General features: G+C 41.8%; 2 protein-coding genes and 1 long non-coding RNA gene across 8 annotated transcripts; 1 reads left to right on the top strand and 2 right to left on the bottom strand.

Annotated features, from left to right (window-relative positions):
* The first annotated feature begins 1,994 nt into the window (after positions 1-1,994).
* Positions 1,995-13,462, top strand: LOC6574620. Of its 3 annotated transcripts, none has more exons than XM_032733486.2 (5): positions 1,995-2,135; positions 11,257-11,313; positions 12,195-12,453; positions 12,510-12,855; positions 12,918-13,462. In XM_032733486.2, the coding sequence occupies exons 2-5, from the start codon at positions 11,302-11,304 to the stop codon at positions 13,384-13,386; spliced, it is 1,086 nt and encodes a 361-aa protein (XP_032589377.1). In that variant the 5' UTR covers positions 1,995-2,135; positions 11,257-11,301; the 3' UTR covers positions 13,387-13,462. The 3 variants fall into 3 exon arrangements, with proteins under 3 accessions (XP_032589377.1, XP_002000655.2, XP_032589381.1); XM_002000619.4 differs by having other exon boundaries at positions 1,995-2,719; XM_032733490.2 differs by lacking the exons at positions 1,995-2,135; positions 11,257-11,313 and adding an exon at positions 11,703-11,900.
* LOC116804822 lies at positions 9,495-14,005 on the bottom strand. Of its 4 annotated transcripts, XR_006356826.1 has the most exons (4): positions 10,987-11,324; positions 10,797-10,875; positions 10,571-10,704; positions 9,495-9,926 (listed from the first exon to the last, which is right to left on the bottom strand). It is a non-coding gene; the product is annotated as an uncharacterized LOC116804822 (long non-coding RNA). The 4 variants fall into 4 exon arrangements; XR_004364841.2 differs by lacking the exons at positions 10,797-10,875; positions 10,987-11,324 and adding an exon at positions 13,865-14,005; XR_004364843.2 differs by having other exon boundaries at positions 10,797-11,324.
* A 1,999-nt stretch (positions 14,006-16,004) lies between these two features.
* On the bottom strand, positions 16,005-25,459 carry LOC6574617 (poly [ADP-ribose] polymerase tankyrase). The gene is made up of 7 exons (XM_002000617.4): positions 24,737-25,459; positions 19,642-20,424; positions 17,109-19,013; positions 16,895-17,052; positions 16,533-16,825; positions 16,313-16,469; positions 16,005-16,253 (listed from the first exon to the last, which is right to left on the bottom strand). Exons 1-7 carry the CDS (start codon positions 24,924-24,926, stop codon positions 16,182-16,184), a joined length of 3,558 nt encoding a protein of 1,185 aa, XP_002000653.3. The 5' UTR covers positions 24,927-25,459; the 3' UTR covers positions 16,005-16,181.
* Positions 25,460-25,483: the final 24 nt, after the last annotated feature.

Here is a 25,483-nt window from a genome sequence, read left to right as displayed (position 1 = left end):
TATCAACCAACTCAGGTGAACGGAACACGCTAAGCTCTTCAGTTGCTTGTCAGTTATTTCTCTGAGTGTCTGAGCGATCTGAGCAGGATCGGCAAGGATCCAGTTGTGCAGCTGCCGCTGGCAATGCTGAGCTTTGCGCAAATCAATTGGCATTACGTGTTGCGGCTTTCGAGCGAGGCAGCTGTTATCCTGGCAGGCGGCGCATCCTTTTGTAATTAACTGGCAGCAGCAGTGGAGCTGAGAAGAGTATGAGAAGAGCAGAGGGGGGTCGGCAGCTTGGCCGCAGGCACGGGTTAAACTCATTAAAGTGAACGCCGGCTGCGCAGTACAGTTTACCCAAGCGTCATTCGGCTCGTCCGTTTGTCAATTTGTCCGTCATTCAATTCCAAGCAGCAGCAACAGCAGCAGCAACTGTTTGTCGGCCTCTTGGCCATCACCTGCCAGCTCTTAGCCAAGTCTGCAACTGCGTGTGCGTGTGAGTGTGAGTGTGAGTATGTGTCTGTGTCTGTTAATGTGTTTAATGATGCCTGTGCCATTCGCGCAGTTATGCTAAATTGCTGTTGCTGTTGCTGTTGCTGTTGCTGTTGCTCTTCCCCTTCCCCTTCCCCTTCCTCTGTGGCGACTCACCATAGTCAGTGGCACATGCGACGCGTCATCGATCGATGTCCTGCCACATGCGGGTCTCCGATCTGTACTCTCTAGCCACGCGCCCATGCAAAAAAAAAAAACTTTCCTCATGATTTTTACTTTTTTTTATACTTCGTACCCCCTGCCACATCAAGCTGCAACTCGCTGCACCTGCCAGCGAAATGTGGGCCGCCCTAATGGAGTTGTCTCTGCAAGATTTTGGTTATACGAGTTTTTCGGCACTCTTAAGTTGCGAACCTTTGCTGCAGGGCCAGCACATTAATTACGTACATTTGTTAGCTAATTATTTTCATATTTTATTTAAAGTCTAAAATAAAATAATATATACGTTTCGGTATCCCTATACACGATATTAAAACGCCCTAAAGGCATCCAGAAAAGGGGCAGATCTTAAGTGTTCATTAGGCATGGCTCAGAGAGCTGTTAGTATAACTGCACAGTGAAAGCTCCTTAGGGTGGACAAACACTTAAATAATAAGCACATATATTCTTATTTTCATTAAGTGAGTTAATGATAAAGTTTAAGCTGATTATAAAGCAATTTGCGTATATGAAAAGAAAAAAATCTACTTTATTTACTTATGTACATACACTAAACTTCATTATGGATTCATAAAATAATGTACACATACATATGTAAGTGCATATTACATATAAACATAATCTGCTTGCCATTTTTCCTAAAATTTGATAATTTAGATTGCAGTACAAAAATACAAACATATGTATTCATGATACACACCTGGAAATTTCCAGGTATAGAGAGTATGTTCGTAACATTAGTTTCTTATCATTATTATACATATATATGTATATACCTTATTCGTACATACATATGCAAATAAACATTTTATATTTATTATGTAAAACCATGAAAACGCCGCACAGTAGCTTTGTTACCTTAAGGACTTCTACAATATTCTATACAAAACGGGAAAAATATCCTAACAAACCTGAAAGGCAGGGCATATGCATGCCGGCGTATACTCAAACTAAAGCCCCTAGTGCAAGATCGATGAGCTCCTCTTTGTATTTTGTTGCGAGCGCTGCTGCCTCTGCTGCCGTTGCTGCCGTTGCTGCCTTTGTCGCTGCTGCAAAGGCGAACACACAAAAAACGTCCGTTATTATGAAAGAGATGCGCACGGGCCGCAGCACGAAGCTGCTCGTGATTGGAAAACACCACTTCTCAGCGACGCGCACAACGTGCGCATACGATGTCGGGTCTCTGCCTGCCTGCCTTCGTGCTCGCATATTTGCCAGGCTGCTGCCTTTTCGAAGCCGGCAGCGAAGTAACTGCTGAGTTCTTCTTGTTTCTCTGTGGCTGACGCTTACGAGCGACGTTGTCGCTGAAGAAGGAATCAATTGCGCGCGCACCATCAACGAGGACGGTTGTGAAATAAGAACTCTTCTCGGACGACGCGAATTGTGCGACTGTGCAACTGTGCCGTTCAAATGATCTCTCGTAGTAGACTTTTGGCTCGGTAAAGGTAGTTGGTGTTTGTGTCTCTGTGCTATTTATGTGTTTTTATTTGTTATTTGCTAACTGCGAAACCGTTACTTGAAATGTGAAGACGATAGACAAAGTGCTGAATGTAACGAACAGAACAGAACAGAACAGAACAGAAACTAATTGTGTGCCTTAAGTGCAAAGAGACATGCAGGAAATATGCCAAAAACAACATGTCTACTGTTGCTGCTGTTGCCGCTGCCGCCGTTGTAAACTTAAACGTTGAAATGCTACGCAGATGCAGCTTTGGTGGGTGCGGCAGCCGCTGATCTTGAACTCGCGCTGAGGCCGAGGCCAAACTGCACAACGTGGACCTAACGGTGCAGCAAGTGCAGCAGCACGACAAGGAAAGACTCAGTACAAAAGCCATTGCATTTCTTTTGATTGCTTGTGTATCATCTTCGGGAATCTTGGAAACCGCCTTCGCCTGTGCCTGTGCCTGCGCCTGCGCCCACTCGTACGTTAAAATTTTCGTCGCCGAAATGGTTTTCTTTTGCGCTCAACTCAATTTTTTTTTTCGGCGATGAGGACCAAGATGGCAGACGAAGTCTATGCACTCAAAAGGTAATCTTATGCTAGAGTTATAAAACTGCCGTTAGTTTTTATGTTTAACCGTTTGGCGTTTGGGTGCAGCAGCAGCGCAGAATCAGCAACACCAGCAGAGATGCTCTCTCAACTTTTTACAGCCTGTACAAAGTCCAAATTCTGTTTTTATGTCCGACCATCAAATAACTGACGCTTGCAGTTTGACAGGCATGCACACATACAACTACACACACATATGTACATACATATGTATGTATGGACATACACATCTACATCGAGCGCCTATGACGCAATAAATTGAGTGACAACAGGACATTAGAGCAAGTGAGAAAGGTATATACTGGCAAAACCCTAACGACGCAAAAGCTTGGCGTTACTTTCAGTTGCCCTTTCGATTATTTACAAGCTTGCCGTTATAAAATAAAAATAAAAGCGGTGCAAGGAAGTAGTTCATTGTGCTCAAATTATTTGCGAATTGTGACTCATTTTTGGAGACACCCCCAACGGTATTTAAACTGTAGCTTTACAAAGTTTGCGCGCCAAGTAACGGACACGCACAGAGCAGAGCAGCAAAAAGGGCACACAGCATACATACATGTATGCGAGCGAGAGAGCAGCATCACGTGTGCTACCAGAGTAACGCAATTTTTTCACATTTGCTTTTCGCTGCTTTTCTGCGTCCCATGTCAGCGCCTTCATTATTATAATTTTTATTACTTATGCATAAATCAAAATATACATATATATATATATATGAATGTGTGTGTGGTTGTTTGTGCATGTGTATATGCATACTAAATTTCAGAAGGAGAGAAGAAAAAAACACCTTTGTGGCCGCCTGCACTAATTTCGCAAAATGTTGCCGTTGATCCTTTTTTTTATGTCTTGCGCGCATTTCCGTTACTGTTTTTTTTTTCTTTTTTTGCTTCTTTCTTCTTTCCACTCTCCACTGTTCTTTGTTTTTATGCCAAATCATTGGCATATAACATGAAACATGAAATGTCTGCGGTTTGCATACAAATTCATTAGTGCCGGCCTGCGAATGTTGATTGCAGCGCGCGCAGACATCGACTGCTTCGCTCCCAGTGTTGCCAGCTTCCCTACCTCCCACATACATACACACACGCAGCAGCCGAGGCAAATTTTTTTCCGTTTTGGAGCATGCATTTTCTCAGAATTATGCAGCGCACCTTTCTTACAGGCCGGTCTGCGAGCAGGAACCCACACAGCGTTGCCATGCTGTTTCCTGATTTTCATTGGAAATATCTTTAATTACATAATGAGCATAATAGTTAAAAGTTAGGTAAATATAAGTATGGAAATGGATACTGCTCATTTATAAGTTTTATTTTTCGATATTTGAATATTGTTTGTATATAAAAAAATTAAAGAACAAATATTTCTTATATCAATCCTTATCTCTATTAAGCACCCGACTCAATCCAGATCATTGCTTATAGATAGAGCCCCTTTCTCGAGCTCTTACATAAATTAATTATAACTTCAACAATCGTGCGATGAGCAAAGAATTTATGAAGTTCAAAATATATATTTTTGGTGTTTAAAAAACAAACATTTTTTATACTCTGTAACCAAAAATGTGACCCAAAACTCGTTCTGCACGACAATTTGGCCACTAATTTTGTTGGAGCCGCATACCCAAATAAGTTGGGTCGGTAAAATTTTATTGATCTTCTGAAAAATATAAAATTGTTTCATGGTCGTCGTCGTCGTCGCCGAAATCGAAATCGAAAACGAAACACCAAAACTTGGAATCGAAATGAAAACGCAAAACTCCAAGAGATCCCAGGATCACAGAGGACTGCAACTTGGTAGCTGGGCAGACGACGCGACGATAACAACAACAACAACAACAAATAGGCTGGGTTAGGACCCACTGTCCAGTGGCCAAACGGGCAGCTGCTGTTGCCGCATAACTAAAAAAGGCCAGCCGAAAAATATTTTTATCTTGATATTTTTTCTTTTTGTTGTTTTTTTTTTTTTTTTTTTTTTTTTTGCCTGAACTCCGTTCTAAATACGCGAAGCTGGGCATAAATATATGTCTTTAGTGTGGCATGTCTGGTTGCGTTTTCGGAACTTGGTAAGTGGAACAGAGAGGGGGCTGCGAAGTTGAAGCACTGGAGTTAAAGGCGATCGCCGAGTGCCGGCCGTCTGCCAAAATTCATGGAATTAGTTAACGATTAATGATTGGATATTGATTTCGGTTTGTGTGCTCTCTCTGGAATCAATAGGGCTATGCTTATATTGCATACATACATATTATATTCAAGTAGGCATTTGGCTCAACTTAGGAGTATTAAGTTTGTTAAAACGTTTCATACATTCTTAAAAGATGTGAACTCATCTCAGCAAAGGTAAAGATGAGAGAGATTCCCTGACTTTCCAGTGCTCATTAAGCGTAACTGTAAAGTTAAACTCAAATTTAAGTATTTCCTCAATTTCTGTCGACAGCTTTGTCCATTCCTTAAATGAGGCGTAATTTTATTGGCGTAACGAACTTTCTTTCTGCCTTTCTTTAACTGCTGGGACTTTACGATCCCCACATAAAACAAAACAAAAACAACAAAATACATCCGAAATTAAAGAGGGACAGCACATGTGCGAAAGTGATGGCATTATGTTGTCCAGGTAGTATTTTTTTCACTTCATTTTTTGTATAATATTGTTCTGCTTCGCGCTTCCTATGAAACTTAATTTGTGTGCTTGCTCCTTGGCCCCATATCAAATTGGCGCTATCGAATAGCTACACACAAACACACTGATTCTCATACATACATACATACGCGCGCACAGTGGAATGCCCCATATAACTATGGGGCAGCCTTTTCTTAATAAGCGTTTCACTAAAATTTCTGCTTAGCTCTTTGAAAATTTGTGGTTCGCCTGCGCGAAATTTGAGGCTTAAATTCCTGAAGATCTCTGCCCAAACTTTGCTTAGACGAGTTTTACACACACACAGATGCATACAGAGCATAATTGGTACACATTTAATACCACGCTGCGCAGCATCCCATGGCATCTCTTTAGATCGAGCATCTGAAATTTGTGTGAGAACTTCGTGAAATGTGAGCTGAAGACTTGGGTTTCTATATCTTGCGGATTATAACTGGGCGCAAATTTTGCCGCTAATGATTTGCTTACTGGCTTGGCAACGGGCAGGTTGTCCAGATTCAACTCGGTGTATGCGTGTGTGTGTGTGTCTGCGCCTGCGTCTGTTCGGGACTATTAATTGCATTTTAAGCTGCTTGACTTCTAACTGTTCGGACTATCGCATCAGGCTCTAGTAATTGAGTTGTTAGGCATTCATTTATGTATATCCCCCTCTCCAGACACCCAAATAGTTCTCTCTCACTGGAGCTGAGCTATGTGGGGAACGTTACTTTTATTGCTAACGAGTTGCCAGTAGTTGGAGTCGCACTAGACTCTTAAATTAAATTTTAAGCATCAGTCTAACTCTAGATGTCGCTCAATAGAATTTTAATTCAATGTTGTAAAGAGATAATTGAGTTGCTGGAGTTATTGGAATGGAATATTTAAAACGCAGAGAAAGTTCATGAATTGCTCAACATTAATAACTAACGATTTTTTTCGATATTGTCAAACTATAAATTTGAAAATACGATACTGATTTTAAATCTTGTACAACGAGCTTTAAATTTTATTGTATTGGCATAGTGATTACGCATGCTTCTGATAAAACCAAAATATATTAAATACACTAGAAATATTTGTATTCATGAGTTCATTGTTTTCTGAGTTAAGATAACAAAAGCGATTTACAGAACTTTTATAAAGCTTGAATTTTTAATGAGTTGAGTAATTGAAATTCCAATAGCAAAAAAAAAAAAAAAAAAAAATAGAATTTAAACAACTGTAAATCAACTTCTTCTTTAACTGTTTCATCATATTCGTAGCTCTGGCCTGGCTTATATCATATATTATTGCGTCCAATTTCACACAGCAGCCTACACAGCAAAAAACCAGACACACCATTCTTAAGCATGCCAATTTACGGCCACAATTTGAGTTGTTTAAACGCTTTTGAAGCGCACTGCAAGCCAATTGATTGCTGGCCAATTGCACTGCTAGCCAAACTGTAGATTTGCCGCAAACAAGTGTAACTCAAACTGTAATGCAAGCTGTGCATGTGTGTTAGTGTGTGTATATGTGCGCAGACAATGAACGTATATTATGCCATAACAATATCAATCAAATGACTAGGCAACTATCAACTATATATGGGAATGTGGACATGGACTGCTGTTGTTGTTGTTGTTGTTGTAGCAGCAGAAGGAGACATGCCCACTTATTTGCGCCAACTAATATTAAAACACCGTTATGCATATCAGCCGCACAATTCACATGGCAGCTGATATATATGTGAATATATATCGGCTCTTAGAACTGGCCACAACTGGCGGGCTCTCTCTGCCGATTGGCATGTCTTGGCCATGGCCGTAACCCTTTAATTATGGCAACAGACGTAGCAGCGGCAGCAGCAGCACCATCACTAGCAGGAGCAGCAGCAGCAGCAGCAGAATCTACGGCAACGAGTGCTGCGGCCAACGTCAACGCCTTTCCAAATGGCACTCGCCCAAAGTTGGACTCGAAGTGGACTTTCTAAAACCCATATCAAAATGGACCCGATCCCGTGTGAGAGCCTGGCACAACTGTTGCACAACCAAGCAGAAAATGGTAAAACAATAGTGCTCCAGTTGGATGTGCTCGACTAGCAGTTACTCTGCAGTCACTCTTCTGTAGCTCGCCAGGATGTACTGATCATATTTTGTGGAAGTAATAATAAGTAATAATAAGGATCTATTATTTGATGGATGCGATGAATGAAGTTGACTGAGATGACTGATGCAACTTATTGACAGAATTAATTTTCTCATTTTTGGCCGGCATCTTTTCATTCGTACAGATGCCACACACACACACCTTTAAAATTTTACAGGGTATAAAAAGAACGCAAATAGTCGAGTTCTTAATTGCATTTCGATTACGCTGGCTTAGATCCAAATTTGCAAGCAAATCAAAGTGCGAGTTGGCTTTTGAAGCAGCAGCAGCAGCAGCAGTTGCAGTTGCAGCCTGGCAACACGCTCGCAGAGAAAGCATCTCGGCAACAAAGTAAATGTTGCGCTGGGAACAGGCCCACAGCAACAGGAGGAGGCAGCAGCTAGCAGATGGGATGGGATGGGAGGCTGGTGCACTGCCACGCCAAATAGACAACAGATGAGACAGGCACAGCCCAGGGCCAGGCCCAGGCCAAACGGCTTTTGCAGACGACAGAAACGGGTTTCTAGTTGGCCATGGCTTAAGCAGAACAAAACAAAAACAAAAACAAACAACAACAAAAAACACAAAAACAGAATTGTAACAGGCCGCACTGGAGAACCTTTCTAAGCCAACGTTGAGGCTGTCCTAGGCACTGGCATTGGCATTGCCATTGGTATTGGCCATTTAATACAGTTATTTTTGCCAGCGCAGACGCAACAGCCAGCAAGAGAGCCAACTCTTTTTGGCTAGCAGCCATTAGCGTGCCTCTCCCCGCCCGAGCGCCTCCCTTGCGCAGTCCTCTTGTCGAGCCATTGGCAGCTCTCTCGGCTGGCAGTCATTAAATATGATTCCCGCTCAAACTAGAACAGGCCGAGCAGGCAGAGGCAACGACGGCAGGCTAAACAGGCAACAGACAAAAGGCCGTTCGCAATCATAAACGTCGTGAAAGGAGCTCAACATAAATGTAGGCACACGTATGCTTAGATGTGTTCAGTTACAACGCACTTCATATACCCTAACGAATGCACAGATTTGCTCGTATTTATCGTTGCGTTTTGTTGCATTTGAATTTTATGGCTCACTTTACGATTGCAGTGCTGTTAATTAATCTCCTCTTTCTCGTCCCAAAGAAGCTTCCAACTTTACAGCCCATACACTAAATGCTCAAAATGCTTATGAGCCATTAAAAAAAAGTGAAAATTAAAATTTAATAGCATAATCTGAGGGATGTGTTATGTTGTGTCATCTTAAGTTTTAGATAGCGTTCTAAAAACTATTAAATTTACTTAGTTTTTTAAAGTATTTTGTGCCGAATCCTTGCTATTCGGTTCTTTGATCTTTAGCTAACGACCTTAGTATAGTAGGACTTCAATGAGCAGAAATATATGCTGACTACCCCATGGTTACAGACAGCTTTTCTTATCAATAACATTTTACACACATTTCCATATATACATACATACACAAATCCCAATGGAAACATAACAATATATTATTTGTTTTCTTATTAAACATTACTTGATAACAAATAATAAAAAAAAGTGGTGAATGAATTCCATTTAAAATGTCTGAAATAATATAAGAATGTGTATAATATATATTATGCGGATCATATGCAAATTATTAAAAAAGTTTGCTTCTTTTAAAATTTTAATATAATATCAGCATTAACAACTTTAATAGTAATATATAAACTTTATAATTTCTAAACCTCGTTTCTGCTGCTCTTTGGGATACATATGCAGCGTAGTCGGAACTTGTTGGCAACACTGGTTGCTTTATGTAGCTATTGGTAACTCATTCACACTCTGCTCACGCTCTTCCGCTCCCTCTTTCTCTCTCACACCTTAGCCACTCTCCCTTGGATCGTAGGCGAACTGTTAGCTGTGCTCACACATTCACGCTTCAGCCTATGGTGGGTTGACTTCACAGTGTTGGCAAGTTTTGAGTGTACAAAAAGTTAGCTGTTTTTAGCTGGCAGATACGGAGGATATTTATGCGATTTAGCTATTTAATTTTATTAGAAACAAGCTAGAGCTACCAGCACTAATTGTATATTGCATGCTCCATGTTGGCCTGCCTCATAACGCCGACCCCAGCTTTCGCGTCGTTGTTAAAGTCTTGTCAGCTGTTTGCTTAAGCAAATATTATTACATGATCCGCATTGCTAGCCTTTTCAATGAATTATTAGTTTTTTGAAATTTATGTGGCGTTCTGTTTTTCCCCTTCCCGCTCAATCTTTCATTCTCTTATTCTTTTTTATCGCGCGTCTATTTGCGTTTCCGCTCTCCGATATTATTGGTCGTTCTGGGCCGGCTGCCTTACAATTGCTCAATGGGGCAGCCGAAGTCTTGAGCACGAATTCGAGCAGCTCCACTTGGAGCTCTCGTTCATATTGTTGCTGGGTTGTTGGGGGCGTATTTGCCTAAGAAAAATAAATAAATATAAATTTATTGCAGCGTTGGTTCGTTTTTTTTTTCGTCTTCAGAGGGGATAAATTCCCTAAGTATATACATATACATATATATGTGTGTGTATGTCATTAAACTTAAAGCTAATGCTCGACTGCGATCATATAAACAAATATGCGCGGGCCAGCTCTGAGCTCCCCCCATTTTTTTCTTCCAAAGATAAGCCACATAGAAATACGCTGAGAGCCACAAAAACAGGAGAGGAGCAAAATTGTCGCAGCCCCATCTTAAAGTCACACACTTATGCATAAGTATATATATTCATACATACATGTACATATGTAAGTGCTCAGAAAACTTTGATTTTTGTTTCTGCTGCTGTGGCAATTCCGCTCAGTTCATAATTGCCTGCTCTTTGAAGGCTCCAGCGTTTTTCTACGAATTTTGTCACGCTTTGGATTTCAAAATCTGTCGATGTTAGCCAACTGTTTATGGACCCAACATCACCGCATGAATCCCTAGAATATAGACCTTATACTCACATATGCACACATAAATGTGTATACATATGTATATACTACAACATCTTATATAGCTGAAATTCCCTGAGGCGTAAGTAAATGGCATTTAACGCTTGATTTGCAGCGTTTAATTTTACCTGCTAGGCCAAAGGTACTTTAGTTTCGCTCTCATGGGCAGAATTCAGCTCTCTGATCCTTGGCCTCCGATCCATTGTTCTCTCGCCCGCACAAAGATCTTCTAAAACCAAGAAGCCGGGGGAGTAGAGTTGTTCTGTTCAAGTAGGGGCGGAAATTTAATATTAAACTTTTTTTTTTCTTGTTATTGAAATATGAGATTTTAGGAACTGATCTGCTTTTGTCTACCTGTTTTTAATTTTCTTTTTCAGAGCGAACATAATTATATTGTAATTCGCTTCTTATGTTTGGGGGCACTCGTGAAACTCTATATCAAAAATGATATATGTATGCTCGTATATTAAAGAAAAAAGTATATCAGAACTGCAATACCCAAATCATAAATTGCTTGCAGGACGGGAAGGTGTCAACGTTTTACCTTTTGATTCAAACATTGCACTTGTCCCGGCCTATGAGCGGTTTATCTTACAACAATCAGGTCCAATAGAGTAGAGTATATATAAACACGTATGTATGTAAATTTTTCAAAACTAAACAAGCCTTAAGTTTAAATATAAAAAATATATATAACTTAGTATGTTAAGTTATATTAATCGTGTAAAATATTTACAAGTTTAAAAATTTAACATTATTTTTGTTAAAACTGAAGAGACGAGTTTTATAATTTCAGTTTTTCGTGCCATTTCAGTTCTAAAATTTGTGAAACAATTGTGTACAGTTGTGTCTTTTTATTATGGAAATTCCGGTGAGTTTTTATAGAATAATCTTCCGGATTATTAAATATATTCACTTAAAATTTAAAAAAAAATTACATTTACATACATATTTACATTTTACATACATATTAAGCATTAAAAAATTATTTAAAAAGATTTTCATATCTCAATTTTAATACAATTTAATAGTACGTAAACAATATGTTTTTTTTCTAACAAAAGAATTAATAACAAAATAATGTATAATGTAATTCTTGATAACTTGATATTTTCAGTTTATATTCAAAGAGCAGCGTGCATCATATTGAAATACAGCGCCAAATCATCAGCTGTTGAGTATTTAAATTTGGTATTTTTGTGAGATTCGTTTTAAACGCACATTTAGTACATTTTTGTGATTGGCGTCGGCGTCGTCGTTGTCGTTTCTAGTCAAATAAAAAAATAATTAAAATAAAATAAAAAATAAAAAAAAACACAACAAGCCGAGCAATCGCGCTCGCCCGCCTGTTGTGTGTGCCTTCGTTATTTTTATTGTTGTTGCTGTCGCTGTCGCTGTGTGTTAAATATAAAAACAAATTGAGTTAAAAGGAAAATAAATTACACATACAAATCAAAAGTAAGTTTTACTCGAGAGAGCAAATGCGTATTTGTAAACATATTTAAAACACATACATACATATCTTAGTTTTCTCATGAACTCTCAGAAATAGTGTGCTCTAAACCGTCTAAATAATTTTTTATTTATAATTTTTTCATATTTTTTTCTTGAGTTTTGTTATTTCATTTTTCTTTTGAGTTGTTTTTTATGTGTCGCTAACAAGCAGCGTGTTAAAAACAGTCGAAAATATTATTTTAATAATACAAAAAAACATTTTTTTTAAATCTTTACTCAATAAACATGAAAACGCAGCCGGAACTGAACATAAAAATGGAAGTAGCCGCGTCCCCGCTGCTGATACAGTCGCATATCGCCTCGCAGCCAGTCCATCAGCCCAAGGGTCGAGGTCGCCCACGCGCCTCCTACGCACAGACCGGGGAGTTCGACTTGGGTCTGATACGTGAATACCGTTCGCGCCCAGCGCTTTATGATCGATCAAATAAGCGCTTCAAGGATAAGATACACACTGCCCAGCTCTGGATGCAAATATCTCATAAGTTGGGCTATGACGGTAAGTTCTTTTGAATTTGTACACTTGTAAATAATTCTAAATAATTTTTCATATAGTATCCATATTGCGCGATCGCATGATTACGCTGCGTAATCGCTATAATATCGAGAAGCGACGCGTGGAAAACAATTCTCTTTCAAATTTAGCTAGCCAATGGCCCTTGTATGAGAATCTAAGTTTTCTCTCAGACCACATACGCACCCGTCGCTCGTATAAGACCCAAAGCAAATCGCTGGATGGCCATGCGGATGATGAAGAGGATGAGGAACCCTTTGATGTGGACGATGTTAACAGCGAAAGCAATGAGCTACCCAAAAGCATCAAGCATGAACTGGATGCCGATTATGAGGAGATCGAGGATTTTGACTGCGATGGCCAGTTGCCAGTGACAACAATGCTCAGGTGAGATCAGCACTGAACTACGACTATGATATTAATATTTATTATATATATACACATTGCAGCATACCAGCCAGCAGCACGCCCATAAATGGCATCAGCAACAACAGCAACGGCAATAGCAACCTACTCAATGACAAAGCAGCTCAGCACCAATCGGCCAATTGTCGCCAAACGGAGCAGCTGTTGCGCGTAGCCAAGCCGAAGCGTTCGCCGCTAACATTAGAAGAGGACGCGCCACCAGCCAAACGACGTTTGGAAGAAGGTCAAGCAACTGCAGCAGCAACGGCTACGGCTAGTGTGGCACCGGCACCGTATGCCAAATCGAAAATAACAGCTGCAAAAACCACATATCCAAAATTTCGAGCCTTTGGCGAATTTGTTTCGCATACGCTGAATGAGCTGCCTCAAGCAATGTCCATGCGACTTATTGAAAAATTTACACTAGAATTAGTCCAAGCGTCCATTGAGAACGACAAAAGACTGCAGCAGAACGCCAATTTCGTGGAAGTTATCAGTACGGACGAAGATTAGTTTGGGAATCTAATGGAGACTAAGGCAAACCAAAAGAAATACAAATGTAGTTAAAACTAATTTTATACCTTTATTATGGACTATATCCTATATGTATATAAATTTATATATTATATATTTTATATATGTAATATATACGCCAAATTGAATAAAACCAACAACTAATATTTTTTAGTGTGTGTATATATATATGTTCGCGTATATATATGCCTGTGTGCGAGAAATGTGGCTATGCTGCAGCTAACGTAAATTTGACTCCAATTTGTGCCTAATGCCGCAGGCGTATCATTTGCCTGCATTTGATTATTAATGTGTCTATATTTTAATTAAATTACAGCCACGCAATGGAAGGCTGTAATGGCTGGGCAGGCTGACGTCCCGCTTGGCTTATTGATATTGTTATGGGAATGTGTAGCTGCCATCTCTGCGAGTATGTGTGTGTGTGTGTTTAAAGTGCTGTGCAACATTAAAACGTCACCTGATGTAGGTCGTGCCTGGTGCTTATTTGTTGTTATGCGAAAATACAAATTGCACTAGTCCCGGCCTGCAGTGAGTGTCGCAAACAACGTCTGTGTGTGTCTCATCTGGGCAGGCATCCGCCTCTCTGTTGCCTGTTGCCCTGTAATTATATAATTTAATCAAATTACTTGCATATGTTACCAAAAAAAGAAAAGAGGAAACAACAAAGAATAAGAAAGAAGAGTAAAAAACGATCATTAAGTGCCGCATTTTGACAGTGAAATGTGATTATGTGTGCGTGGCCAAAAGAAAGATATTTGCGTATTTTAGTATTCATCATCATTATTCTTTTAAAAAAAAAAAAACTTCACTCGCCAGCTTGAAACATTTTTGTGGGCGCACTTAAACTTGACAGCGGTTTGACAGTTGCAAATTACGCCAACTGCAGCGCAAACAACAGCAAAATAGTGGCATAGCAATTAGCTTTGGCAGCTATACTGCCTGAGTTGCCAACGTCATGTGCTCAACCCCATTTTAAGCTCACTGCTACATTATAAGACAATGTTACAAATTAGAAATTTAAATTATATATTGGTATTTTGGAAGAGTTTATCATTTAAACATATTTTTCAAAACTATCCACCTAAATTTAAACTGCTAAGTCAAAGTGGACTATAGAAACAAATTTTTTTTTATCAAGAACTTTGAAGCCACACGTGGTAACTCAAAGCTCACTGCTACAAACTTTATAGGCGGAACTTTTTAAATGTTACTATTAAAAAATTAAATGCCGTTGTTTTATTTTGTATATATATTGTATATTTAAATTTAATTGGAGTTTGAATTGTTGTCATTGTTTTTTAAATTAATTAGCTAAATTTAAACACTTAAGTAAACGCGTGTTCATTATGAATATTCAATTTCGTTTTCGTATGCTTTCCTTTCGCATAATTGTAATTTGTATATAGTATTATTAATTACTCGTAAGTTCGAATTAAAATCACTCAAAAAATGTGCTGCTCTTTTTTCTTCTTTTTTTTTCGTTTTACTTGATCTTGTTGTTCTCATTTGATAATCGGAATTGTAGCTGGAATAAACGACGACACACAGTACACGACATTCATAGCTAATAATGATAATTTGTAATAAAGTCTAATAAGGAGCTGAAAGTTTAGGATTAGATCAACAAATACAACGGCGACAAAGAGATCAAAATGCAATTTAACGATTATTGGCAGCGGCCAACGTCACAACTCATACGTAATATTATTCATATGATCGCGAGTCTTACGCGCCTTAAACGGCGCCGCAAAATGCTCATAATCGTAGGCGATGTCCGCATTGTAAGAGCTGCAGCGACGTAAGCGATGGTGTGGTACGAAGGAGCTGCTGTAGGGCGCCTGGTTGCCTGGACCGGCGCCAAAGCAGCGCATTGCCGCGCACAGCAGGGTGCACCAGCGCCAGCTGGGGAAGGCGTAGAACTGATGCGATCCATTACTGTTTTGGCCCTTCTTGGCCAGCAACGGCTGGCGACTGTGATGCACATATGGATTATAGTTGGAGCGAAAGCTGTTGTCGCTGCTGTTGCCGCTGTCGTCGCCGCTGCTGCTGTCGCTGCGCCGCAGACCCAAACGGAACAGATTGCCGTTGTTGTGCGCCGCATTGGCGAAGTCCTCAAAATCCAAATGTGAATCCTTCTCGAAATCGCGATCAATGGAAACGGCGGGCGTGATGATCATGAATTGACTATATTTTCGGTTGTGGCTCGGCGCCGGACGATGTTGACTGTGGCTGTGGCTGTGGCTCTGACTGGTGCCAGCACTGCGTTGATTGGAAATGGAGTTCAATAGCGTTTGATTCGTATCAACCGAGGAGTAGCTGTTGCTATTCGATATTGGTGACATATCATTGTTGTTGTTATTACTATTACTAGCCCCGCCGCCGGCGCCACCAGCGCCGCTGCTGCCATTGTTGTTTTCATTATTATTACTATAGCTATGATTGATGTTGTTGTTGTGCGTGTTAAAAACTCCTGCCGGTGCCGGCTGCTTGGTGGTCACCACCGTCTGCGGTTGCGGCAGCTGGTGCATCTGCTGCGGCTGATAGTGATGATACTGCAACTGCAAGGACAACGGTAAACGGGGAACTGGCTGTTGATATTTTTGGGCGAGCTTATGCCGCCGCTTGGCAACTGGAGCTGGAACTGGAGCTTTAACGGCGACTGTGGCTGTGGCTGTGGCTTTCACTGTGGCTGAGGTCTGTTGCGGTTGCTGCGGTTGCGCTATTGCCAATGCTGGCAAGGTTGTTGTGGGCGTCGAGCCAACCGAGGGCATCCATCATCTTGTTTCCTCCACACCGCTATCATCGGGCTTCACAATTTGATAGGTTATCAAGTACTCTGGATAAGACTGCAAAGCACAAACAGTTAGTAAAACATATAGGGAAATTCAACTCATCTAGTGCTCACTTGTTCGCCACGATATACAACGTATTCAGCAAAGTGTAGGCCGCCTGTCGACGGGCGCCCAACCACCGAATGATGGCCGGGAGGTGCGTGTGCCATCTTCATGGCGCTGTACTGCAAAAATGACTTGCCCAATGCAACACGACATAGCAGGAGTTGTCTAAAACAATGAAAACAATTTTGTAAGCGAGATATTCTCAAATGACTATTGGTTAAGCATTACCTGGGACACACATAGCAGGACTTGTCCTTGTGCGCTGGACAGCCGATGCCGCCGCCTATGCCATACACATATTGATTGCTCTTCGAGCTATGCTCGGCGAAATAAATGCCCGCTCCAAACATGCCGCCAATGTAGGCGTGTCGCTCGTCGAAGCCCCGCTGCACAATGGCATTGATGAAGGGGCTGCCGTGGAAGAGCATACGCTCATTTGACTGCATAAAGTTCTCCTCGGCAATCTCCTGGCGTCGATGCGCATAGCGTTCCCACAACTTACGATTCTGCACCTTTTGCACCTACAAAATTGAGAATTGAGAAATGGAAATTACTAAAAGCTATCAAGACTTAAGCTGGTTCAGACGTACCCTAACTATGTGATAGCGCACGAAATAGCCGCCAGCTTGTCCATTGTCACGATGCTCGCGTATGGTGGCTTGCATCTCCTCCTCGACGGCGACAAACTCCTTGTCATCCGGCAACAGATCCACCAGCAGCGTGCACAGGTTAACATTGTTGCCAATGCCTGTCAAGAGTTTACACTTGAGCAACAGGAGCATGAGGAGGACTTGAGCTACATACCTGTTGTGGCTCGCAACTGGGCGATGCCCTTGAGTATCTTGTGTCGGAAACCGTAGGCGGACACGCCCACTTGCTTGAGATCGTCGTGACCCATTTCGGCCAGTATATCCAGCGTGATTTGCTCCCGCTCGAACAGCTCGATCAGATGATGCAGCTGCTGGCTGCTCAAGAAACTGGACACATTCGTTATCGACTCCGGATCGGACAGGAGTTCCTCACTGCTGGAGCTCTCCGCGCCATGCGCTTCAGCGCCCTGTGCTGGACTGAGACGAGTCGCACAGCTATTCAAAGGCAACGGCACTGGCACACTGAGTGTCATGGATGCGCCCGAGGGCAGTAGAACTGTCTCCGTGGTGGGTGCGAGCAAGGCGGATGCAGATCCCGATGCACTTCCAGTGCACGGCACAGCTGCAGCTGAGTTGGCACCTGCGGCCCCATCTTGCGCCGGTAAGGTGCTCGCCAGGGATTGCGTGGAAGCATTGAGCGCATGTTGGCTGAGCGATGTGGCCATGGCATCCTGCAGCAGACATTTCACATCGTCGGCAGTGGCCAGCTCTATGGGTGTTTGTCCCTCTTGGTTTTTCATATAGGCATCGGCGCCATGGGCCAACAGCAAGGAGCAGAGCTGCGTGCGCCCTTTCTGCGCGGCCTCGTGCAGCGGCGTAAAGCCCCATTTGTCCGTGGCGTTGACCACCGTCTTGTGCTTGATGAGCAGCGCAGCAATATCCAAGTGCCCATAGGAGCTGGCGTTGTGTAGGGGTATGAGTCCGCCCTTGTCCTGGGCATTGACATCGGCGCCATGCTCCAGCAGATATTCGGCGCACTCAAAATTGTTGTAGCCAGCGGCCAGATGCAACGGCGTCGAGTTGCGTCCATTCAAATCCCGGCAATTGATCGTCTCCGTTGTGACGAGGCGTTGCACTCGCGCCAAATTCCCCTTTTTGGCCGCATCTAGCAGCGCCGAGGGACCGCGCAGCAGCTCGGCCACATCGTGATCCGAGTCCTTGACGAGATCAGCAGGTGTGGCACCATCGCGATTCTTTTTCATCGGATCTGCACCGTGCTTCAGCAGCAGCTTGCATATATCGTACTTGCCCTTGGCGGCTGCCTCGTGCAGCGGCGTAAACTTCCACAAATCGGAGACATTGACATTGGCGCCGTGCTTGACGAGCAGCTCGGTGACTTCGTAGTGGCCATACGAGCATGCATTGTGCAGCGGAACGAGTCCACCCTTGTCTGCCGCATGGACCTCAGCGCCATGCTCCAGCAGGAATTGCACGACTGGCACCCGATTAAAGCCAGCGGCAAAATGCAGCGGGGTTGAGTGCCGTCCATCCAGATCCCTGCAGTTGACCGTATGTGGATTGTTTAACACAATTCGACGCACTGCATCCAAGTCGCCAGCCTTGGCTGCCTCGAGCAGATTGGACTCGCTGTCTGGCGGATTCTTCAACAGCTTCAGCACGCTATCCGAGGCCAGCTGTGCCGCTGTCAGACCCTCCAGCGACACAATGTTGGTGTCCACCGCATAGGAGAGAAGCAGACGCACGGCCTGCTCGTCGCGTGCACAACGATGCAGCGCCGTCTGGCCAAGGCTATCCAGGGCGTTTACCTTGGCGCCCTGCTTTAGCAGCGCCTCCATCGCATCGTAGTGCATCAGCTCGGAGGCCAGATGCAGCGGCGTGAGGAACGCCTTGTTCTTCTCATTGAGCAGCGATCCTTTACGTATGAGCAGCTCCACCAGCTGCTTGCGTTTCGCATCCTGACAAACGGCCGCCAGATGCAACGGCGTATCTCCCGTGTACGGATGCACGAAGTTCACGATTTCGGCACAAACGAGTTTCTTGACGCGCGACAAATCGCATTTGCGGCACGCGTCCAGCAGGCAGTGTCCTTTATACTCAACTGCAACGGAAGAACGAAGTGAGAAAATTGATTATTGTAATGCAAATAATTATCATTATATGACTATTAAATTCTAGTTATACGAATTAAAAAATACATCGTGGCTATTTATAAAAAAAATATCACTTAAGGGAAATGCATCATAATAAATATGACAAAATAATAATATGATATATATTTATGTTAAGTTAAAGCTACTTATAAATTATGAAGAAAGCAACTCATTTCATGAAAAAAATAAAAATAAATAAACTAAAATTAATTTAATTTAATTTAAATTACAAAATTTCTATAAAATATAATTTAATTAAATATTATAATTGATATTTAAAATTAACTTTGTAGTAAATTATGAATTTGAAAATTTAAAAATATAAACTTAACTTTCCAGTTTTTTTTAATGAATCTGAGAGTTTTAACAAATAATTTAAGTAATTCAAATTGACTTAAATTTTCAAACTTGATATTTTTTTAGCGCTTAGCCCAAGGCAGATGAAACGTAAATTAAAACTAATGAATAGCTGATAATTTTTAAATATATATTAATACTAAAAAAGTCCCATTCTTAATTCAGCTGTCCTTCATTTTAATCCAAATCCGATCTATTTTATACCGCAGGAACACTTACAGGCAATGCGATCGCGTAGCTCCCGCGTTGGGGCCGCATCAATGGCGGACTTGTTGTGGCAGTTGAGCAGCGTTGGATCAGCTCCACGACTGAGCAGCAGACTGCAAACCTCCACCCGGCTCTTGGAAGCGGCCTCGTGCAGCGGCGTGAACGCCCACAGATCGTTGGCATTGACATTGGCGCCGGCCTGAATGAGCAGCTTGGTGACATCGAAGTGGCCGTAGGAGCAGGCATTGTGTAGCGGCACCAGGCCGCCCTTATCCTTGGCATGTACATCGGCACCATTGGCTAAGAGTATTTCGACAATGCCGATGCGATTATAGCCCGCCGCCAGATGCAGGGGCGTGGAGCGACGTCCGTCGCTAGCATGGCAATTGACGTTGAGGGGGGTGAGCAGGGCGAGCAGGCGATCCTCGGCACCCGAGCGTGCCGCCTCGAGCAGCTCGTCCTTGCGGTACTCGCCCGTTAGCACTGGCCGTGTGGCATCGTCGGCCAGATCCAGCGGCGTCTTTTGCTCCGAATTGCGTATGGTGTGATTGGCGCCGTGCTGCAACAGTGCCAAGCACACATCCACTTTGCCCTTGCTGGCCGCCTCATGCAGCGGGGTATAGTTCCAGTTGTCTGTGGTGTTCGGGCTGGCGCCAGCCTTCAGCAGCAGCCGCACCACCTCCGCATGGCCGAAGGAGCAGCAGTTGTGCAGCGGATGCAGGCCACCTTCATCACAGGCCTGTATGGAAGCGCCGTTGTTCAGCAGAAACTCAACCACCTCACGTCGGCCATAGCCTGCAACGGTAGAAGAAGAAGAGAAGGAACAGTCAGTGCATCATACCATATTAGAACCAATGCTAAGCATGTGCTGGCAGAAAGCCCTAAAAGTGGCTTCCATGGTTAACTAACTGTCATTTGTTTTGTCTCTGCATTCGCTGGAGGGTTGAGACCTTCGCGACTAACAGATTTCCAACAGTTTCCACCCCCGTCGCGACATTCCCCATCAGCTGAACGCACCGCGCAACCTTGGGGCTGTCATAAATCTTAGTCTAGCTTATTGTTTGGATAACAAAGCGACAAAACGAGAATCCAGCGCAGAGCTAAAGAAAGCTGTCAGCACATAAGACCACCTAGCGGCACATCTGTATAAACACGTTATCTGTGATCTAGCCAAGCGCCCAACACAGTGCAAAGGTAAAGGTTAGCTTAAAAAGCTAATAAAGCGGTGCCTACATTAAATATTATCAAGTTTAATGTATATTTTTAATGCTTGAATCCAGAATTAGAAAACATGATTCATGCATATTTAACAGCATATGTCCTATATAAAGTATTTTACTTATTTGTGCTAAATTTTAGAATCCTATTCTACAGTATGGTTTTGTTCCCACATCAACGAACCTCACGGTTCGTCGTATGTTTTTTTTTTCTATAAACATCAATCTTATCAATTTTAATTTTTATACTCATTCACGAAAGTGAATCAGTATATTGGTTTTGTGCAATGTCCGTCTTGCTGTCCGTCCGTCTGTCCGTCTGTCCGTCTGTCCGTATGAACGCAATCTATTTCGGCGCTATTGAAGCTAGAGACTTGAAATTTGGAACACATACTCGTGTATATCTCCGATTTATAAAGTGTTAAAATTTTCCCGATCCGCCCACTAGGGGCGTGGCAAATCGGAAAATGCATTTTCCGATATACCAGAAATCATGTTTGTTGAAGAGCTAGAAAGCTGAAATTTGGTATGTAGGTCCGCGTTGACCACCCAAGATCACGAGCTATGGCGGATATATCTACGCCCATTAGGGGCGTGGCAAATCGGATAAAACTGTATCTCCTAAAGTTGTAAACCTAGAATGCTGAAATTTTGCACGTCAGCTAATGGTATGATTCTATAAAGTCTGAAGATAAATTATAAGTCTACGCCCATTGGGGGCGTGGCAAATCGGACCTGAAGATATAGTGATTTTTTAAATTCTCCTATATTTTGGACACTATTGATGGCAGAGACCTCAAATTTTGTATATATACTCGGACTGATCACCCAAGACCAAAAAGTTTTGTCGGATATATGTCCGCCCACTGGGGGCGTGGCAAACCGCAAAAGTTTATATCTCCTAAAGTATAATAGCTAGAAGCTTCAAATTTGGATAGTTGAGTTACTGGTAGCCTCCTCTATCGATTCCCCAAAAATAATTTTTACGCCTCTTTAGGGGCATGGCATATCGAAAAATACCCTGTAATTTTCACATTTTTTGAGAGTAAGCATTCAAACTTTGCAGTTAGGGTACTGTTATCTCTTTCTAAAAACTGACTAAAAATGAGGTATCTACGCCCAGTTGGGGCGTGGCAAATCGGAAAAACCTGTATATTCTACAGTATTAGAGCGAAACTTAACTACTAAATTGTTGATGGGATGTGAATGAGTATTCCGCAGTCGGTAACGCCCCGACTGCAACGTTCTTACTTGTTTTTATTTTTTTTTATTTTTATCAATTCACCATATAATTCTTGAGTCTGAAGGATTAGTCACCCATCTAAGAAGATAGTTTGAAAATACGTTTGCCATATAGAGATAAGACTTGTACATAAAATAATTAGATATCTTGTACATTGAATATAAATAAAAATGATTATAAATATATATAACGATATATTTTACAATATAGATAAAGATATTTTTATAGATATTTATATATATATATATATATATATATATATATATATATATATATATATATATGTACATATATAAATATAGATATATATAGAAGTTCACATTAGGGGCATTCGCTATAGCAGTAGGGTGCCCCACTGTTATTGTTAACAGTGACTAATGCATTTTTAGAGCTAAATCATTAATACAATTTCAATTTTGACAACCAGGAAGTCAAAACAAATTTGATTGCAATTCAACAAGTAATTAATGTATAACAAATAATTGCTCAGAGAGCACTGAGAACCGTAACGAAAACTGACTTTATAAGCCAAGTCTTCCCTGAAGACTCTTTGCGAAATTCGTTGTTGTTACCGCCGTTCACTTTATTATTTTGGTCAAAACAATTACGAATGTTGCGTGAAAAATTAATAGAATGGAAAATATTATTAGCTGTATGTGAGTTGGGTAATTCAATGTGCAACAGCTGCTCTTGTTATTGTTATTATTATTATTATTATTAATATAATTGTTATGTCTATTGTGTCTGAACTGTTTTTGGCCATAAAGCAAACTCCTTGAGCGCAAAAGCTAGACCAGGTTTATCATTAAAATAAAACCCCTTTAAAAATAAGTGTGAAGGTTAATGCAACAATTGTTAGCTGACTAATAAAAAGCAAATGTTTTAAATCTTGCATGTTTGTAGCTGTGGCCAAGAAAGTCTAGTTTAACTAGACTTTCTGAGACCCCAGATACGTGCTATAATTATCGAGTCTCGTTATCGTCTTCGCAAGCAAGAAAGCCGTGCAAATAAAGAGCACACATAGATAACAGTGAATCGGATATAATATTGAATTAATGAAATTCTTGACTGAGTGAAGGTGTGCTCTGATATTTATACAAAAACGTGTTACAATTTGCAACAGGTGTGGGGCCGAGCGGTCTGGGGGGCGGGTCGGAGCGAGGCAACTTTTGCTAGTTTACTCAGCAACAAGGTGAAAACTCTGTCGATAGCAACTCTTGTAGATCTCACTTTTTTTTTTTGTGTCTTCAGAACGTGACAAAAGACATGACAACAACAATGACAATAACTAAAAATTGGTTGGAAAACCAGTTTAGAGAGACAGTCAAAACAGTAAACAGTTAAACGTAAAATAAAAACCCAGACAAAAGTAAAAAAAAAAAAAAAACAAAGAAAAGCAAGCATGAATCATAGACAACGGAGGTCGAAACTTTTTCGACACGAACTTTAAAATACTCTAGAAAAGAACTTACAAAAATGAATAAAATTCTGCTACAGGAATAAACAAACTTTTATATATTTATCAATCAATTTTAACATTAAATTGGCGTTCTCAGATGTTAACAAACAGTTGGAAAAATATACATATATGTACATGTATTATACACATATACATATTTATGTATGTTAAGATTACAGATTATTTATTTAAGACAACTTTGTATAGTTTAATGAAACTAAAACAATTTTAATTTGAATATATTACAAACGACATGTCCAAACTGAAATGGCCATTGGCAGAGCATTCAACAGAAAAAAGCCACAGCAAAAATTGATATGCAAAGGGCGTGAAACTCGCAAGTACCGCTCCCCCACCTACGGCTACTGTCCACGCCCCTCTCCAAAAGCGACAGAAGGTATTTTTTAATTAGTTAAGGAGTTGGGGCGGCGGTTGAACTGTGTGCGTTTGGGCGTGACAGGCGAGGCAGCCGAGCAAAAAGTGAAATTCGTAGCTTAAGTTGGATGCGGTTTGGGCCACTCTGCGCTTTAAAAGAAGTGCGTAGCCAAGGCCAACATAGAGCAGATGCAAACGACGTCAGCAGGATGCTGACCAGGCGCAATATAGGAAATCATGTTAGCTGGGCCAAAATGCCAAATGCAACACATAGTCAACGCGGGTCGCGGTCGTCGAGAGTTCCGGAAACGAAACCAAACCAACATAAAAAGTAGGTCAACTCTGCGAGCCGAGCGTGCGCAGGGCCAACGGACATTTGCGGACGAGGGGGACATTTATACACAGGGGCGGAGGGTGAGGGTGTCCGGGCGGTGAACCGACTTTTAGCCAGGCAACAATGACGCTCGTCACAGCAACCAAAACTAGATCAAGGCCAGAATCGCAGCAGCAACGAGTGCATTATGGTGTGAATCAATAGGGGTGGGGGCTGGTACAGCGCTGCCATAAATAAGCCTAAGCCCAATTTAAAATAGACAGCACCCTAGAAACAAGTTATCTTCAAATGGCTAGGACACCCGCTGAAAGCTGTTACATGCAATAAGACAATTTCCAGATTTTACGAGAAAAAAAAGGGGAACAACTACCGAACACTGAGTATGGAACCGTTAGACAGTTAGTCCTTCAACGTTTGGCAGCATGTCGAGCGTCTGACTGGGTGTGGGCTAGTGTCTCAACAGGATTTTTGTTACTCACCCGCTGCAAAATGCAATGGCGTCGATTTACGTCCAGCTGTGTCGCGTGCATTAACCGTTTGTGGTGTTATCAACTTCTTTACTTTGGCTATTTCACCTGTTTTACAGGCCTCGAAAAGCTCACGCAACGGATCGTTGGCCATGACCGTATCGAGATTAACATTTAACATAGCTCGACTGCGACTGGTCATTGTGATAAGTGTGGTTGTTGCTGGTGCTGTTGCTGCTGTTGTTGTTGTTAACTTGGCTTGCACTGCTCCACTTCTTGACTTTTGTTTTGTTTACACGCAGCGTAACTGAACAGCAGCTGTGACCGCTGCGCCCCGAAATTAATATGCGTTATACTTAGTATCTAAGTCTGCACCCAAAAACAGATGCTATGTCTAGTTGGCCTAACTCGAGTTCATGTTTGTGCAGCTGTGTAACATTCACTGGCCATTTTTTTGCTGCTGCTCCACTCTAACACACACACACAAATACACAGACGAACACACGGACACGGTGGTAGGCGATGTGGAAACACTTGGCCCCAGAGGGAGCAACAATTGTAGTTGCTGTTCCCGTCGGCAGAACTACACTGAGTAGTTTTATATTCTATGTGGTACACACTAAATCAATATAAATTGTGTGAAAACAATTTGCTTTTACAAGTGTTGCGCTATTACTGCGCTAGTTGCAATTGTTTTCCTTCAACTCGCGAAGAGAATTGTTGATATTCTATCGATATATAGTATCCAAAATACTAGTT

Source organism: Drosophila mojavensis, unplaced genomic scaffold (assembly GCF_018153725.1).
Source record: "Drosophila mojavensis isolate 15081-1352.22 unplaced genomic scaffold, ASM1815372v1 contig_231, whole genome shotgun sequence".
In the NCBI taxonomy this organism is placed as follows: domain Eukaryota; kingdom Metazoa; phylum Arthropoda; class Insecta; order Diptera; family Drosophilidae; genus Drosophila; species Drosophila mojavensis.
This window is presented reverse-complemented; position numbering and strand designations above follow the sequence as displayed.

Coding starts and splice junctions, on each gene's coding strand:
- LOC6574620 (XM_032733486.2), top strand. Junction 12,454..12,509: donor TCATAAGTTGGGCTATGACG/GTAAGTTCTTTT, acceptor TTTTTCATATAG/TATCCATATTGCGCGATCGC. Junction 12,856..12,917: donor CCAGTGACAACAATGCTCAG/GTGAGATCAGCA, acceptor TACACATTGCAG/CATACCAGCCAGCAGCACGC.
- LOC6574617 (XM_002000617.4), bottom strand. CDS start 24,926: ATGACCAGTCGCAGTCGAGCTATGTTAAATGTTAATCTCGATACGGTC. Junction 17,053..17,108: donor CCAGTTGCGAGCCACAACAG/GTATGTAGCTCA, acceptor AACTCTTGACAG/GCATTGGCAACAATGTTAAC. Junction 16,470..16,532: donor TCCTGCTATGTGTGTCCCAG/GTAATGCTTAAC, acceptor TCATTGTTTTAG/ACAACTCCTGCTATGTCGTG.